The 16,647-nt window shown below is 39.8% G+C and overlaps 1 protein-coding gene across 1 annotated transcript in view; it reads left to right on the forward strand.

Moving 5' to 3' along the window:
- GSK3B (glycogen synthase kinase 3 beta) overlaps positions 1-16,647 on the forward strand; it is a 149,655-nt gene that overhangs the window by 38,593 nt on the left and 94,415 nt on the right. Inside the window, exon 2 of the mRNA XM_082278654.1 lies at positions 16,174-16,367. Coding sequence (XP_082134780.1) covers positions 16,174-16,367 — 194 coding nt within the window. The remainder of the gene's footprint in view (positions 1-16,173; positions 16,368-16,647) is intronic.

Here is a 16,647-nt window from a genome sequence, read left to right on the forward strand (position 1 = left end):
CAAATGAGCTAAGAGTAAAGGTAGATGAAGATCCATCGTCGGGATACGTGGTGATCCAGTGTTAAATGGAAAACCCCATCTTTAAGTAATGTTAATATTGCCATAATCTTTGGTGTTGGAAAGGGGTTGAATTTGGGTTTGAATATTTCCTACCCATCTGCTTTTGATGAACCCACACATTAACCACCTCTGATGAGGAGCAATATGTATAAATATCTGAAGGTTTTTCTTTGTTACTTTGTTTGTGATGCAGGCACTAGGCATTACATCCAGTAGTTCGTACCTGCTGTGTTAACTGTCAGACTCTTCAGATGTGACAAACTGGAAGGAGCAGTATTTGGATTAAAAACTAGATTGTATTTTCTGGTCATCTTACAGAGAAAATAAGTATTTTGCAAGCATTATCACTAATTACAAAATTGTGTACCAACTCAATTACATGCTTCAAGGAAAATACTGGGAAAAGAGCTGGCTCTTCTAATTGCACACTGAATTGTAGGGCTGTTTGATTTTTATCAGGATCCAAAGTGAAATATTAGATGTTTTCTTATATGCAAGTGTAAAGAAAAACAGAATCCCGGGTTAGTTTCTTGGCAGATAAAGGACAATTACTGATTTGATTGTTATAAAAACATGTTTATTCAGAAGAATTTTTTTAGTAGAAGAAAAAGAGTGTGCTTTGTAATAACTTTATCTAAACTGAAACAGGAGCAATTTTTTTCTGCTTTTTGTTAGGTTTTGACATAGCTTTTTAAGATGATGAGTCTCATCTTGCCTTTGCCAAAATCGTTCTCTGATAAGTTTGATTTATGTATTCATTATCTCTCCTACAGTGCCAGGCTGTAATGTCTTAATGAAATTTCATTGTGGGTTTGTGGTTGAGTGGCTGCTAGTGTGGAAAATAACTTCTATTCAAAACTTCCTGTCTCAGCCAAAATGCAAGCATTCAAGCATATTCTGTATGCTCCTTTTCAAGAATTACTTTCTTCTCAACTCAGTCACTGCTACTTGATCTTTATGTTGTTGCGACCTTCTGTTATTCCCAAATTCATGCTAAGTGGTTTTGATCTTAATTTACTTAGTCTATTTAAAGACACCACTTTACATTATATTGTTTCTGTCCAATTGGAAGATGAAAGATGAATTTATGAACCAGATGAAGACTAATCCCATGTAATAAAAAAATGTCTGGATGCTGGGTAATGTGCACAGGCCTTAGCCAACCTGGGCTTTGAACAGAATTGACACTACTTGCTACTGTAGATGTTGAGATAAAATTTCAGCTTTCTACTGCATAGTCTTGACACTGGGGTTAGAGATGTCGCTTCTCCTTATGCCTGTGTAGAAATGGTTGATTGGCTTCCTGTGTGTAGTATCTTCAGATCCTGGGCTGGGTTTGCAAACTCTGGAAGAAAAATCCAGAGATACTGCCTCTGGCTTAGGAAGTTCCCAGGCCACCTATAGCTGAGGTCTGGGAGAGTGTGCTGGGATAGTTATCCCTGCAAGTTTGTCCTGTTTTATACTCTTTCTTAAACATTTAGTATTTGCTGCTGTAAGACAAGGGAAAATGGGGTAGATGAAGCCATGCTTTCTCTGTTATGTACTTTCTTTATCTTGATCAGTATCATATTCCAGTATCTTTTTTTTTTTTTAATATGAGCCCTTCTGATAAAGGAATTGTGGTCTTCAAAGTGCTTTGTTAGTTACTGTCTTCTGAGGCAGGTAATGAAACTTTTGTCTGCAAGAACATTGGATTGTTCCTCTGAGATGGATGTCTCTGTTATTGTGTTGAAAGTATCCTCCTTACCTGGACCAAGATAAAGCACTGTCATTATTCTCCAGCTGTAACAGCAGTAGAGAAATATTAGGCTCCATTGTTTCCTTCTAGAAATGGAAACGTTTTGCATGTGCTCAGTCCTGGCTTCATAATGCCTACTTTATCTTGCCTGAGATTCCTAGGATGAGAGTTTATGCAAGAGAAGAAGAGTTTATGAAGAGAAGAAAAAGGTAGCAGTATTGAGATATCAGTCAGTTTTCTCTTCCCTCCAAGACAATCAAGCTTCTAATTAAGAAAACTTGCTGCACTGCTGACTGGCAAAAAAAAGCCTAGGTGCCTTCAAAACCTACATAGATTTGGAACAGTAGCCCTTGAAAAACCGCCACTTCTGGATAGCTACATTACTTTTGCAGATATATATATATATATGTATGTATGTATGTTTGTTGCCTTAAAAATTGTTCTTGTGTTTTTAGGCTTATCTTTTACTTAGTATAATTTATTTTCTGCTTCGTGATATCTTCAAGAGTGATACTGCCTTTGTCTGGTATGGAAAGTGGCAGAATTTGGGAAAGGCCTGATTTTGCTACTTACTTTCTCTCTTACCTGCATAATTGAGAGGAATTTCTGCTAAAAAAGTGGTGCTCTCTTCTCCCTGTTTCCATATACCTGTCTCTATTTTAGGATTTCAAGCCTCAGCAGTCTTCCTTAACAAACAATTACAGGAACAGTTTGAGACTTTCAGCTGTATGTGTATTTTTCCCTGAAAGCCTCTGTCTGCTCATATGCTGGCTGAAGGGAATTAAATCCCCAGATGTCTGAGCTCCTTCTTAAGAGAAGTATTATTTTTGTTCATGTTTTTCTTTCTGGAGAAAACTAATTCCCATTTTGTAGGGTTTTATTTTACTAAAATCTGTATGTTGAAATAAAATATTTGGAAAAATCTTCTGTAGTTTGAATTATATTATTGTCCTTTCACTGGGGAAAAAATTTGTATTGAAGTAGGTGTATTGTTCCTGACACAAGAAAAATAAACTTCTTAGTTGGTTTAAGAAGCCATAGGAGAAAATGATACTTTGTATTATTTAAAGCATGCATTTTAAGGCAGTATAGTTACTCTCCAGAGTAAATGTCTGTGCTGGTGTAATTTAACTTGATTGTTGGGTTTCTTTAACCATAGTAGAAATATTTTTCAGTTGTTTGACAGTATAAGCTTGTGTTCTGCTTTGAGAAGCCAGAGGATATGGTGCCCAGGTGCTTCCACTTAGGTTCACCCAAGCCTGCAGTCCGGCTGATTCAGCCTGCCCTTGGCAGGAATTGCAAGGAATTGCTCCGGCTGCTTCCATCTCCTTCCTCTGCCAGCCTGAGCACTCACATGGCTTTGGGCAGGCAGTTCTGTTCCTCTGGAAGCAGTTAGGATGCAGTTCACCTTCAGATAGCAGTCTTTGATAGCTGGTAGGAGGCCATTGTGGTGTCAGGGCACGGGGAGGATTGGGAGGGCCAGGATTGTCCCTCTGGAGGCAGCCTCCTCCACAGGCTGCAGCTCCTCCGTGTCATTGGGTGTGGGTGTGTGTTACACTTAGTGAGCCTTTCCTGGGAGTATAGGCAGTAAGGAACAGGCTTGTTTCCAGTTCTTCCCCCCCTCAGATCTAGCAACTGCCTGTCCTCAAGATGAGTCAGTTCAGCTTGCTGATTTGAGGCTGGCTTTATTTTGGAGATGGATTAGTTTGTCAGATCAGTAGGCTAAACTGACTCATCCTCAGGCTACGAGATTGCCAGATTTCCTATGGCAGGAACATGAAAGTGGGAAGTAAGACCATCTTTTTTTGGCAGTAGCCCCCACTTTGATCAGATTACGTATAATGTGAAAATGAGCTGTAGTTTCTCTGGTTACCTTAAATAGCTTTAGAGATGTCCACCACTTTGTTCTCTTGCTCTTCTTGCTCTACTATTTTTATTACTTTAAGAAATAAATAAATTTCAAAATCAGGACTTGCCAGTGGTGAATAGCTTATGCATCTGGCTTCTAAAATGCTGCCTCATCTGTAATAATAGCTCTTTCACCAAGATAGCTGCTCCTGCCATGGAGAATATCTGCATTGCACTGATGGCATGCCTACAGTTTGTTAATGTTAATTGAGATAATGTTCTCATTGAATTCACAACCATCTTTAACCTAAACTGACTTGTTCCATTTCTGGGCAGTTCTGTGGCACAGTCTTAAAGCAGTAATTCAAGGTGGATGCAGAGGCTGTGGAGTCTCTTAAATCTGGTCTGTGCTCTGCAGCATGAATTGGACAGTGTAGCACAGCTTGATTTTGCTCTCTGGAGAAACAGTTGCAATGCCTCTTTAAGTCTTAGAATGGTGCTCAACCTCACCTCACGGTCATCTTAGGGATTCAGACTGGCTACTACTAATTTTTAACTTCTTTTATTCACTGTATTTCCTATCCAAGGTGGATGTGGCTTCTGAACAGCTGGAAGTTCTCTTTCTCCTCCTCCAACTTTAAAACCCAGTCACCAAATGCATTTTCATAATTAGCTTCATCTGTCTTTCTCTTTCAGATTTGGTTGCTGTCTCAGATTCTAAACAATCTGTTTCTCACTGTGATTTTCATCTGTCTCGTTCACTGTCTGGGCTGGACTCTGGGTCCAAGATGCTGTTTCTTGGTCATAGAATAGAACAGCATGACAAGTGCCTGCTGTATTTCTGTGCTGCATTCAGTGAAGCTGAAGAGTAAGAAAACATGTCAGGTCCTAATTGGACAACATAATTATGGAGTACTTAACAGAAAGGAGAAACTGTGAAGGGAAGGGAAGTCCTCTGATATTCAGGAGAGCAGAAAAATGTATTAGAATCCAGGGCTCTTTCAGGGGGAGAGTTTTGTCCTCTGTCCTGCCAGGAAAACTTTGCAGGTTAAGTGGGTGTTACTGTTCATTGCACCTGGGTTTCCAAGTCCACCTATGATACCCATAAATACAGAAATTGCTCTTCTTTTTTTAGACAAAAATTTCAAGGTTTGAGGGTGCTCCTTTGCGATAAGGATTGGCTTCACAGTGTGGCAGACGGGACCTACCAGGGAGACACCAGCAGATGTGGAACTGCATGCTTTGTGCCCTGCTTCTTTCTCTACAGTCTGGCAAGGCTTGCAGTGGCTACAGAGAACTACCCAGAGGCTCTCCTGGCCTGAGCTGCCTGCGGAAGTGGTGACAGCAAGTGTTTCACACCCCTGGAGAACTCATCTGAGGGTTCTCTCAGTTCAGTGTTAATATGCTTACAGTCGTGCTCCAAATTCTCTCCTTGATTCTCTGCTCTTGCTTCTGCTTCTCTGCACTTCTTGATGTTTGCATTTTGGGGGGTTGGGGTGTTTTGGGTTTTTTTCACCTGTGTTTTTCTGTTCCTTACCTTCACTTTATTTTCTTCTTTCTTTAGCCTATTTCCTTTTTGGTTCCTTCCTCCATCCCTCCCAGCGGGGGCAGGAGCTGTCTCTTATTTCTGGTGCTGTGCCTAGCGCAGTGGGGTCCTATTCACACTTCATACTTAAGCACTGCTGTAATTAACACAATTGAAAGATGTTTTATTTAAACCTCCAGTAGGAGAATACAGACTCCCTCTAAGATGTATTAAGATGTTCTTAATTTGTGCAAGTGTATGGTAGGGGGGGTCTTGGCAACTTGCAGCTACTGCAGGTGGCTTCCTGTGGGTTTTGCTTAATGGTACAGTCTTATGCATTTGAAGCTTCTTGGTGGATGCAAAGAGAGAATGAAAAGGAATAAAACAGTGGTGTTGTCTGTTGTCAGGGGTCAGAGATGAGCTTGTCTCAGTGACATGTGTATTTAATTGGATTCAAAAAGTCTAATAAATGCAGTTAGAGCTGAGCCAGGGAGGTCTCCAGCAAGTAGCTGCCCTACTTAAGCAGTCTGCAAGAAACTACTTCAGTGAGAGGTTTGCAGGTCATACCAGGTATTTTGATGGGAAGACTGTAGACCACCTGGGAATTCCCAGGTGAGCTGTTTATCATTTGGTATTCTTTAAGGGGCAGGAGTTCTAGAGTCTGACAGTGGTCTTAAAAGTAGGTGTGTCAGTAGGTGACCAACAATGGATTTACTCATCAGCCTTGCTAGAAGGCGCCGATAGACTCGTTCGGGGTCAGCTGTTGAATGGCACTAACAAGTGGATAAACACGATCTGTTTGTAACTCGGGGTTCGTGTCAGGGCTCAGTTACAGGGGCTTTATAAGTTACTACGTGTCAGCTGAACTGCTATAGCTGTCTTTGGCAAATAATTGCTAAATCATGTTCCCTGATGCTGTAAGAGGAAAGAATAACTAAAGGAAACTTCAAATAAGAAATCCTAGTACTGTATAGGCTGAACTTCTCAGCTAGCAATTAACTCAGAGCTAAAAAGCAGAGGAGAATACTACTGAGACCAGAGTCTTACAGTAAAATGATGTTGTCATACTGTTCCTGTTCATTCCCTATCTCCGTCCTTGTCTCTTGTGCTGCATTTAACCTGTAAGCTTTTTGGGGCTAAGATGACCTGATCTAAGATTATAAAAACAAAATCTGTTATGATCACTTTGATACTTGCTTCCTAATCTGTGGAATCACCTTATCTAAATTTAGAGTTGATTTATATAGCTAAATAGCTTTTGTGGGGTGGGTTCTTCTGCATGTGGGTGGAGAGAGAGGAGAACAGAAAGAGTGCCTACTAAAAATAACTTAACAAGCATGAGACTGCTTATGAAACCCCACTGGCAGTCAGTGTTTAGATTACCTTAATTGTATGTTTCTGTGTTTTTTTCCAAAGCAGAAATATAAGTGTAAGCATTCTTGCGGATATTTTGTTTAGTCACAGAAAAAAAATTCTTTTTATGGTACTCCCTAAGGCAATTGTGCAGAATTTTTTCCCCACCCAAGTGTTAAACTGCAGCTCTCTTCTTTAGAAATTTACAGTTTTAGTCTATGTTTGCCATCACAGAAAGAGGTACTTGAAGCAAGCTCTGTGTTAATGAGAGAGAGATGATTAACACAGACCTTAAATGTGCCTCAGGTGAGGGCACCACCTTACACAGTAGTAGGAAGGACAGCTTATAGTAAAATCAGTCTTTTTTCAGACACTGCAAGTAAACATCCCTTCCAGATTCAGCTGCTTGGTTTATAAATCAGTGGGGTGTTAACTTGCTGGGATTTCATGGTGGCCGATGTAAGCAGCTGATTGTTGGAATCCCATCTGCCACAGTTGGATCCAGGGAGGTCATCTGATGGCCAGTGTGATAGGCATTTAGGCTACATCAACAGCACTCTTCTCCTTTTTCTGCTTGTGTTTTTTGTTTTGTATTTTAAACTGTTCAGGGTCAAGTTTATGCTGGAGTAGAGTAGCAGAACTGTGTGACCAATACTGTGCTGTGCTCACTTTGACTTCCATGATTAAGATATAAAAACCTGTAGAAAGTCAATGCCTTAGAACTTCATGTGACCTTTTAGTGGACATTTTTAACGAGCTTATCATGAGAATGTTCTGGGACCTGCTCGCTGCCCTGCTTGTTCTTTAAAGGCTTGTTTACAGTCTTTAGCATTAAAGGGAGTGAATTGAATGGCCTCTCCAAAAGTCTATCATTACCTCTAAAGAAAGACTTTAAGCCCCAATGGCATTTTGAATGTCTGAACTGGGATGCAGTAGATCCAGATGCTGTTCCTTCTGCTATATTTTTAGTTTTTCTTTTTTTTTAACAGATAAATAATTGGGGGGAAATGTCCCTGCATCTCGATGTAATTTTATGTGTTTATTACATCAAATGTAGGCCTATGAGGCATGTCATTACTTGTCACAATCTGCTGGAAATACATTTAGTTTCTTTTTCCTTTTTTAGTGGCACAATTACCTTGAAAAGAGGTCAGTCGAATTACACAGTTTCATTTTTATTATAAAGTTTGATCACCTTTCTAAACTGTTTGTTTTTTATTTTGTACTGAGAGTATAGTTTATTTTACTAGACAGAAGTCAGTCACTGGTATTGTGTTTACTTTTTGCTCCATTTTTTAGTTCTTTCCTGAATAAACTTAACACGTAGAATTTGTATTGCCATTTTAGAACCTGTTGAGCAAAATGTAGCGCTACCATTTTTGAGGTTACAGGTTTTGCCTTCTGCAAGACAAACTTTTTTTGAAAAAAAAAATTTCAAATGATTGACATGTAAAAAGCATTGTTGTTTGATGCAAGTGGAATGAACATTTTCCTTTTACTTCCCTCCTTTGTGTTCAGCTAGAGGCAATGGTAATTCTGATTTCGGGGTGGAGTGTTTTAGAAGCCTTTTACCTTGGTTATCTTTGACATGGCAGTTGTTGCTGAAATTTGTCCTGATTATTTGTCTTGGGATTGAGCTGAAGTGAATTGACACATAAATTAACCGTGTCTATCATTTGATCATTAGCAATAAAGCCAAAGAATGACCTATCACTCTTCACATTTTCATTATTTATCACTTTATTGTGTTTTTGCTTAAATTGAATGCAGATTTTGACTGTTGTAGAAAGCAGCATATTTGATATTGAGTTATGACACCAGTGCATTAGTGCTGAGTAGAAGGAAATGGTTTATGTGGGTACTGAACCTTTCTGACCTTCTTAAGACCCTAAGAGGCATCACATTCATCCTGTGCATGCTTTATTTCAAGCCTAGCCGTTGCAATTCAGCAATATTTTTTGTTCAAGAAAAGACTCCAATCTAAAATAAAAATCTGTGTTGCAAAAATAACCCTATCTTTCAGAGTTTTTAATAAGGAAATTATTCTAAATTTTGTCCACCTACAGTTCTGTCCTAAACTCTCGCAGTTTCTGTTTCTAGTCATTTTTTGCAGTATGTCCTCCACCTGCAGACCAGAGCTCTCTCTGAAATGTCTGTTCCTTCTTCCTTGTAGAGATAATCCTCCAGCTTTCTCTTTGACTTAAATTGTTTGCGCTCTTAGGTCTCACTCAAAAGAATGTATTTTTTCTGACCTTATGATGTCTGAGGCTTCTTTCTGAATTTACAGTGTTTTGAATCATCACTGCTGCATTTTGGCTATCAGGATTGAGCACGCTATTCCATGGGTGTGAATGGTTCAATGGGTGTGAAATCGCAAAGAGATTTTTTTTTTAATTTTTCTTTTTTTTTTTTTTCTGTCTGGTGTTCCTCTGCTTTTACATCTAAGCATTGCTTTAGGTCTCAGTAGCAGTGTGTGCTTCTGTCTGTGCTGGGATGTAAGTCAGAGTTGATGACTCTATTCTTTGGATGACTTTACTTGATTTGGCTGCATGGCCTATCATCTTGGGTTCTGGATCCCTCTGCTTAATTTGTGCCTGGGTTAGTAAGGAAAGTCAACTGCTTTTTCACTGGTCTCTACCCTGTGCATAACTCTAAATCTTGTGTCTTAATACTTCATGGCTTGTCTTTCAGGTTGTTAACATAAGCAGTAAGTGTGAAGGCAAAAATGAATGCTGGTGGCATCTCCTATTATATTTTATTAGATCTTAGTGATGCTGAACTATGGGCTAGTGTATTATAATTTGATTAATAATCTCTTTTCTTTCTATGTGTTTCTTCATTAGTTTGGGATGTGATGGCAGGTCAGAAAACCTACAGAAGTCACAGTGCTTGTGCATCAATGTTTTTTTCTTTTTTTATTTTCCAAATGAACCTGTAGTCCCTAACAATATGGAATCCAACAATCCGGTCTCTATAAAGTAACGTACTGCTTCTTTATTTATTATCAAAGTAACTGGTATGGTTCTTAAGCCAAAATTTTTGTCCCAATAGCAGGATTGTGTGAATCATCCCATCCATCTTTGAAGTTCTCTGAGTGTTCTGATTCCTTTCAGAAATCACTTCTCAGACTTCTTAGTTAGCTCTTCCAAAATCCTTGGATACAAATCATGAGATTCTTCTGATCTTAAGTAATGTCTAATGGCTGCTCTTCTATTGCAGTATTCAGTTCCAGTCAGGAAGTCAAGTGACATTTTCTGTGCTAAAACAAGTATATGCACATATGTATATATTTAGTGAATGCATCTGCCTTATCTGTGTGATGATGGGTACACTTACACGTTTTTGTTCAATGTTTGACCTGAACTGTTTTTGAAATTCCGAGGATTCCTTTTGTTTGGAGTATATTTAAAAACCAAACCACACTGTGTTTTGTAAGACTCCTTTCTTTGATTCCCTGAGGTTTTCTGATTTGGTCCATGAATGTTCATTTCAAGAAAGCTGTGACTTTTTACGAGGGCATACAGTGATAAGGCAAGGGGAAGTGGATTCAAACTGAAAGCTTGAGATTATACATAGAAATTCTTTACTGTGAGGGTGGTGAGACACTGGGAACAGGTTGCCCAGAGAAGTTGTGGGTGCCTCGTCCCTGAATGTGTTCAAGGCCAGGCTGGATGGGGCTTGGAATAGTCTGGTCAAGTGGAGGTTCCCTGCTGATGCTGGGGGAGTTAGAACTAGATGAGCTTTAAGGTCCCTTCCAACCGAAACCATTCTATGATTCTGTATGGTTCTAGGATTTTTGTCTTGTACTGTCTCCCACTAGGTAACGTTTACGCAGTTCACTGATCAAGAAAGGAAACTGTCTAGTAAAACAGTTCATAAATACCATTTTACTACTTTCTCCCCTGTACTGACTCACAATTATTAGTTCCTTGTGAAACTATCTTTTTTTAAAATGTAGTAGGAAAAATTAATTAGAAAAAGAAAATTAGTAGTGATTTCTGCTGCTGACAGTATCTTTCCTCAAGCATACACTGGCCACATTAAAGACTTTCAGAGCAGCTGCTGACCTTCTTCCTTCATATGCCATGAAGAATTACCTAAGAAGCCAGGTGTTTTATTCCATAGCCATATCTGATGATCAGCACCAGATTCTAGCAGATAGCTCAAGAAAAGTTTTCTCTTAAAACATTTATTTCACAAAGTAGTCAGATCTTTTGACCTTCCAGTTACCTGCGACTGAAGATGGCCATTGCAGTTCTGATAGACTTCCATTCCCCTCTGGTCACTCATTTCTTTCCAGGTAGTTGTGTCATCTGCTGGTTGTAACCTTATCCCATTGGCAGGGGCTGGATCCAGCCATGTCAGGTTTCTGTGGAAGTGACTCTTTGACTGTATTGAGCATTGAGCAAATTTAAGATGAAACAGTGCGGCAAAGCCTTTTGAAGGGGAGAAGTAGTCAAGTGACTTAATATTGAGCCATATCTTAATAGTGAGGTGACACCGAGATCTGAATCAGTGGAGATATTTGAGTTAAGTGGACAGACACAGTTACGTGACCTCAGACATTGTACAGTGTGTTGTAGGTCTGTGAAGTTTTCTTTTAGGGTTTAAAAACAACCTAAGTAATACCTAGTGGAAAAGGCTGTGGGCATGCCAGTGAGCAGGAATGTAGCAGTTGGAGAAGGGAAGCAAGAGGACATAGGTAAAGTCAAAAGAGAGGAAAAGGTGGAACTTGTAGGCAATGCAGAGGATCAACGTTGCATCTGAAGTAGGAGTAAAGCTGCTGTAGTCATAGTACTAATACATTGTTCCTTCACTTCAACTGTAAAACAAGTGGAAGAGGGCACATATATATATAGTTGAGAGGAAAAAACCAGAATCTTAGGTCTCTGTATGTGCATTAAAGTGTGTTTTTAGTGCTCAGACACTAAACAGCTATAGGGATTTAGGGTGGATATAATTTTGGACTTTCTCCAGGCCCGTTCAGTAGAAGGTGTGTGTGTGTGGGTGATCAGTAGCAAAGAATGCCTTTCATTGCCTCTGAGGACTGAAGTGAATTTTTTTGAATGATACCTCATTTGGCACAGGCCAAAAGTAGACGTGCAGTACACTTACAGAATGGTCATCTTTGAGCTAATAGTAGGAATCTGCAGCTGGCAGGATATATATGTGACGAAATGTTTGCCCACTAGCAGGATCCCTACTCTCACCTCAGCAAAAACAAAAACATCTGCCACCATGTATTTTTTGAGATGCAAAAATAGGGTTGTAGCTTGCATTGATGGTCTGCGGTCTTCTAAGTGGAGTATGCTCATTTCTTCCCACGAACTTCTGAGTATTCCCTGTGTTCAACAGTGCTTCCACTGATTTTACCTAATGCTTGTGATGTGTCCCATTGGTCATCATGTGCTAAAGGTCAACTAGATCAGTCAGAGCACTTGGAAATTAAAATGTCTGGATTTTGTTTTCAGTTTCACGTCAGAATTGTGGAATAAGCTCTTCATCAAAAAACCCAAACCCAGATACCACATCAGGGATGTTAAACATCAGTACTGTGTGAGGAAATGCTTTAAGGGTTTGCATGAAACATACCAACTGCAAGTACCAAGTGTATTATAGTGTGATAAGTTTTTATTTTTCCTTGTGCTTCTACCCTGGATGTTATAAAGGTGGTTGGTGTCGATGATGGTTACACAGTCACATGAATTTGCTTTTTTGTTACAGTAAAGCAAGGTCATATTGCTGTCTGCCCTAGAAAGCCACAGCTTCTGGACATGTGCTAGTGATGCTTTTCATGTGAGCTGTGCTATAAGAACTATTTAGTATTTTGGTATGTAGTCATTCCTTTCTTCTTTAGTTTTTCTATTTAATGTCCTAGTTCTGTTGTAGACCTTACAGTCGAAGGTGTTAAGGGTATTGTGTGGTTGACAGTGCCTGCTTATCTGCGGGGGACACCAAGTTTGACAGTCTTAAACAAAATAATAGGTGAAGGGGATGAGATGAGAACGGTCTAGGCTTCCCTTAAGGCTTGCTGTGGTATAATGCTTCTTGGTGTTTGCTGTTAGGAGTCTGTCTGGAGGTACTGAAGATTGCTGGGCTGCTATCTTGCATCATGCTGAGGCTTAAACCCAGCATTTCAGAAAGCTGTTTAGTGAACTCCTTCATGTGCTGTTTGGCTGGCAAGTCAGCACTTGCTGTCCAGACAATTAAAACTGGGATAACCATCCTGAACTGTGTACAATCTTGTGAGCAGTACCTACATCTGTGTAGTACAAGGAGTGGCAAAGCAGGCTTGGAGCCTCTGGATGCTGCTGTGATACAAACACATTATTTGTATATTTTGAGAAGCAGTGAGATGTTCTACTCCTAGAGATCAAAGCTGTAAAGGGTGCAAGGTGAATTTTACCCCTACCCTCCCTCAGGTTCAACAATACTGTAATGGAATATAACTGAAATTCTAACAGGCATAACTTTTTAAAGATTGGAGTCCTTACAGTGTGTTTTGTTGAGAGGTTTGCAAAAACTGTTGTTTCCTGAAAGCAGGAAGCTGGGAGAAACCTCTATGAGGCTTAATGGTCTGTGAATTCTGGTAGAGAAACAAAGTAATTAAAGTCTCACTGCATACACTTCTAAGCTCTGATGATTTCAGCAAGTTTAGTTACGAGCTGTTTTCCTATGGACTTAAAGGAAAGTGTCTAAAGCTGACTGGTTTCTCATCTGAGCTCTGGAAAAGTTGGCTGGGTGGCTGCAGCTCCACTTTGGGACAAAACACTTGAAGTGGCCTGAAATTCAGGGTTTGCTTTTGTGGACAAAGAGGCCCCCTGAGAGAGTTGCAGCTCTGAAGAAAGTCCTTAGAGCAAATCTTTTGATACGAAGTACTTCAAATCTCAGCCAGTGTTGCCAGGGACAGTTATTTTTATCTCTAAGAGTTCATTAGTCTGGATTTTTGGAAAAATGGAGAACAAAACTCATTGACAGTAATCTCAATACTCTGATCTAGTGAACCCTGCCAAAAAGAAAAAGGCCTCTCAAAATCAAGCAGGTAGGGGATTACCTTTTATTTGTTGAGGATTGCTGTAGTAAAGCAGGTGTAACCTAATTGTATATTTGATGAGTTAGAATGCTAATCATAGAATAGTTGGGCAAATAAAATCCAGTGCTGCTATCAGAGTTACACCTTCAGCTTGCTTACAAAAGAAAAAAGGGTTTCTTTGTTTTGCTGGCTTCCTTCCTTTTATTTCTTACAACTATTAAAGAGGAGAGTGAATTTTCCACGCAGCTAGTGTGCTTCTATTTATGCTTCTCTCTCTCCCTGGAAGAAGACATTCATCTGTTTAGTGTTCCTTCCTACCCCCTGCCCCGTTTTCTCTCCAAATTTATAAATCTGCATCTCACCTGCTCATGACTATTATGGGGAAGGGTTATACCTATTCTGTATTGCTTGGCAAGTTATTGGCACCCTTAGCACTAATGTGCTTTATTTATTTTTGATTTGTTAATTTGTTTCATGGAGCAGTTGTAATCATAAAAGCAAACAATTTGTAAGAACCTAAAAGGCAACATAGGAGATGAATAGCAGTTAATGTGGATTTTTCAGGAGGAAATCATGTCAAGCCCACCTGCTTTTCTTCTGAATCTTGTAGGTACAGAAGTAGTAGTAGTAGATGTGGGTATCTTGACTCTGAAGTTTTCAAACTAATTTTCTCATGAGAAATCTAGGAAAACAATGGACTACAGGAAATTCCATGAAAGGCATACAAAATGATTTGATTATTTTTTTTGAGAATAACAGGAGTTTCAAAAAAAAAATAGGATGAGATATTTAATGGGTTTTCGCAAGGCCTTTATGCAGTCTCATAGGATTCACCAGTTTTCACCAATTTGTTAGCTAAATTTAATGTAGCATCGGGAAATGGATCTTCTGATAGTGACTGTGCTTGAAGGATGTGACAAGCTGGTGAGAGAGTTCGGTAACCTTGGATGCAGTTCAGTCAGGACAAATGCAGATTATTAGGCTTTGATAAGAGCAATCAGGTGTGTAAGTGGAAAGTGGATGAGGATTGGACAGTCAGCAGCTCTGCAGAGGAGAGTTTGGTACACAAGCTGATCATGAGGTTGCAGCATTGCACAAGCTGCAAACATTGTGCTGGGCTGTACAAACAAGTGTGTTGCAAGTCGGACACAAGAAGTCACCCACTGTGCTGGGGAGAGCTGAGATAAGCTTCCTTTGCAGAGTCTGGTTTTAGGTGCTGTACCTGAGAAGTTTTTAGTAGTGAGGAGAGAGGTTCCCGAAAGAGAAATAACTTCTGCATCATAATTAACTTTCTTTGCAACAGCCCTCATATTTGAAGGAGGCAGTAGGGGGAAAGAGAGCAGGGATGAGCTGTGCCATTTTTCCTGCCCTCTGGGAGCAAAATAAGGAGTGTTTCACCTAAACTGCACTAAAGCTATTGATTGAGCTATCTGTTGGAAAGATTTTTCTAAACACATGAAGAGTGAAGAGAATACCTGGAGAAAGTTGAGGAGAGAAGGTTTATTAATAAGCAGATGTGATGAGCATTTCTTCAGTACAGTTTCTGTAGAATTGTGGTGACTGCTGTGGAACAGCAGATTCTGTTTTTTTCTTGCAGCCCTATTTCATTCTCTAACCTGAGCCTGAAGGGCTCTTTATTGCAGCTGAAGGGCAAGAAATGCCCAGAGTGTGCTTGTAAAATGCCTAAAGCTTTGGTCCTTTTATGAACAAAATCAGACTTTGAACAGGGCGTGAAGCACTGTTGGTAATAACAGTGGGGCTAAAAGTAGGTGATAGCGGCTTGGGTCTTTTGATGGGAAAGTGGCTGGGAAAGTGCTTGTGAAACCCACAGCTGCTGCATCTGCACCAAGGCACATTCACCTGTGCAGCCTCCACTGCCATCTTGCATCCTGAGCACTGCCACTGGCTGCGTTCTGGTTCACGTTGAGATGCCAGCTGAGTGCCTGCCGTTGTCATCCTTCTCCCCCTGCCCCAGCAAGTGCATCCCTTTTTTGCAAGGAAGTCCAGACAGACATGGGAGAAGGGAGGAACAGGGCCGTGCCATCTGATGCAGCCTGGGTTTCACTTCAGGTGCGCGCAGCCAGGTTTGACAAAGGTTATGCTTCCTAGTGCTGCAAGCTGAAGCTTTACATGTGGGTGGATTTGTTACAAAGTGCTCCTGGGTTTTATTGCCAGATAAATGCCTGCAAAGATCAGAGTGCTGCTCTGAACTCATACTGGCAGTTTGGTTTCTTCAGTTACAGGAAAAGTATGGGAAAATGCTTCATTTTGGTAATACAAACAGCACTCTGTTTAATATCACTTACTTTATAATCAGATGTAGGGATAAGTACTTGGCTTCTTTGTGCATTGCATTTTATTGCTCAATTATTTGCTTCTGGAGAGCAAATTTTTGTTACCAATAATCTAAATGAAAAATTGTCACCACTTAATATATATTGGTAAAAAACATGTTCAGTGATTTCTTTGTGTTTTGTCAGAGATTTTCTATTTTTCTCTATAATACTGAAATACATATGCTGATCTAAATCTTTGTCTTACCCTCTTCTGTTTTAGTCTTGTTGGTCATCTTGTTTACACTGTATTTTGACTATTCATGTATCTCTTGCTTTCCAGGAGACAAAGATGGCAGCAAGGTGACTACAGTAGTGGCAACTCCTGGACAAGGTCCAGACCGACCACAAGAAGTCAGCTACACAGACACCAAGGTGATTGGAAATGGATCTTTTGGTGTTGTGTATCAAGCCAAACTCTGTGATTCAGGAGAGCTTGTGGCCATTAAGAAAGTCCTGCAGGATAAAAGATTTAAGGTGAGCCTATGCATAAGTTCATAATATTTTCATGAATGCTATCTTCTTTTCCATGTCTTTGATGGCAGTGTTTTTGATTTTCTTAATTTATTTTCATTGGAGCACATAAGTACACATAAAAATTTTCAGGACTAAAGATTAAACAGATGGATTGTGATAAAGCAGTGTAGTTTAGCTTGAAAATCAGTGAGTCACTGTTATAATTATTTGTATTAGTGCAAAGCACTAAGCTAAAAATACTGATTTGATGTGCTGTTTCCAGGTTGCAGACCAGATTTCT

This window comes from Coloeus monedula (genome assembly GCF_965178545.1).
Source record: "Coloeus monedula genome assembly, chromosome: 3".
NCBI classification, from domain to species: domain Eukaryota; kingdom Metazoa; phylum Chordata; class Aves; order Passeriformes; family Corvidae; genus Coloeus; species Coloeus monedula.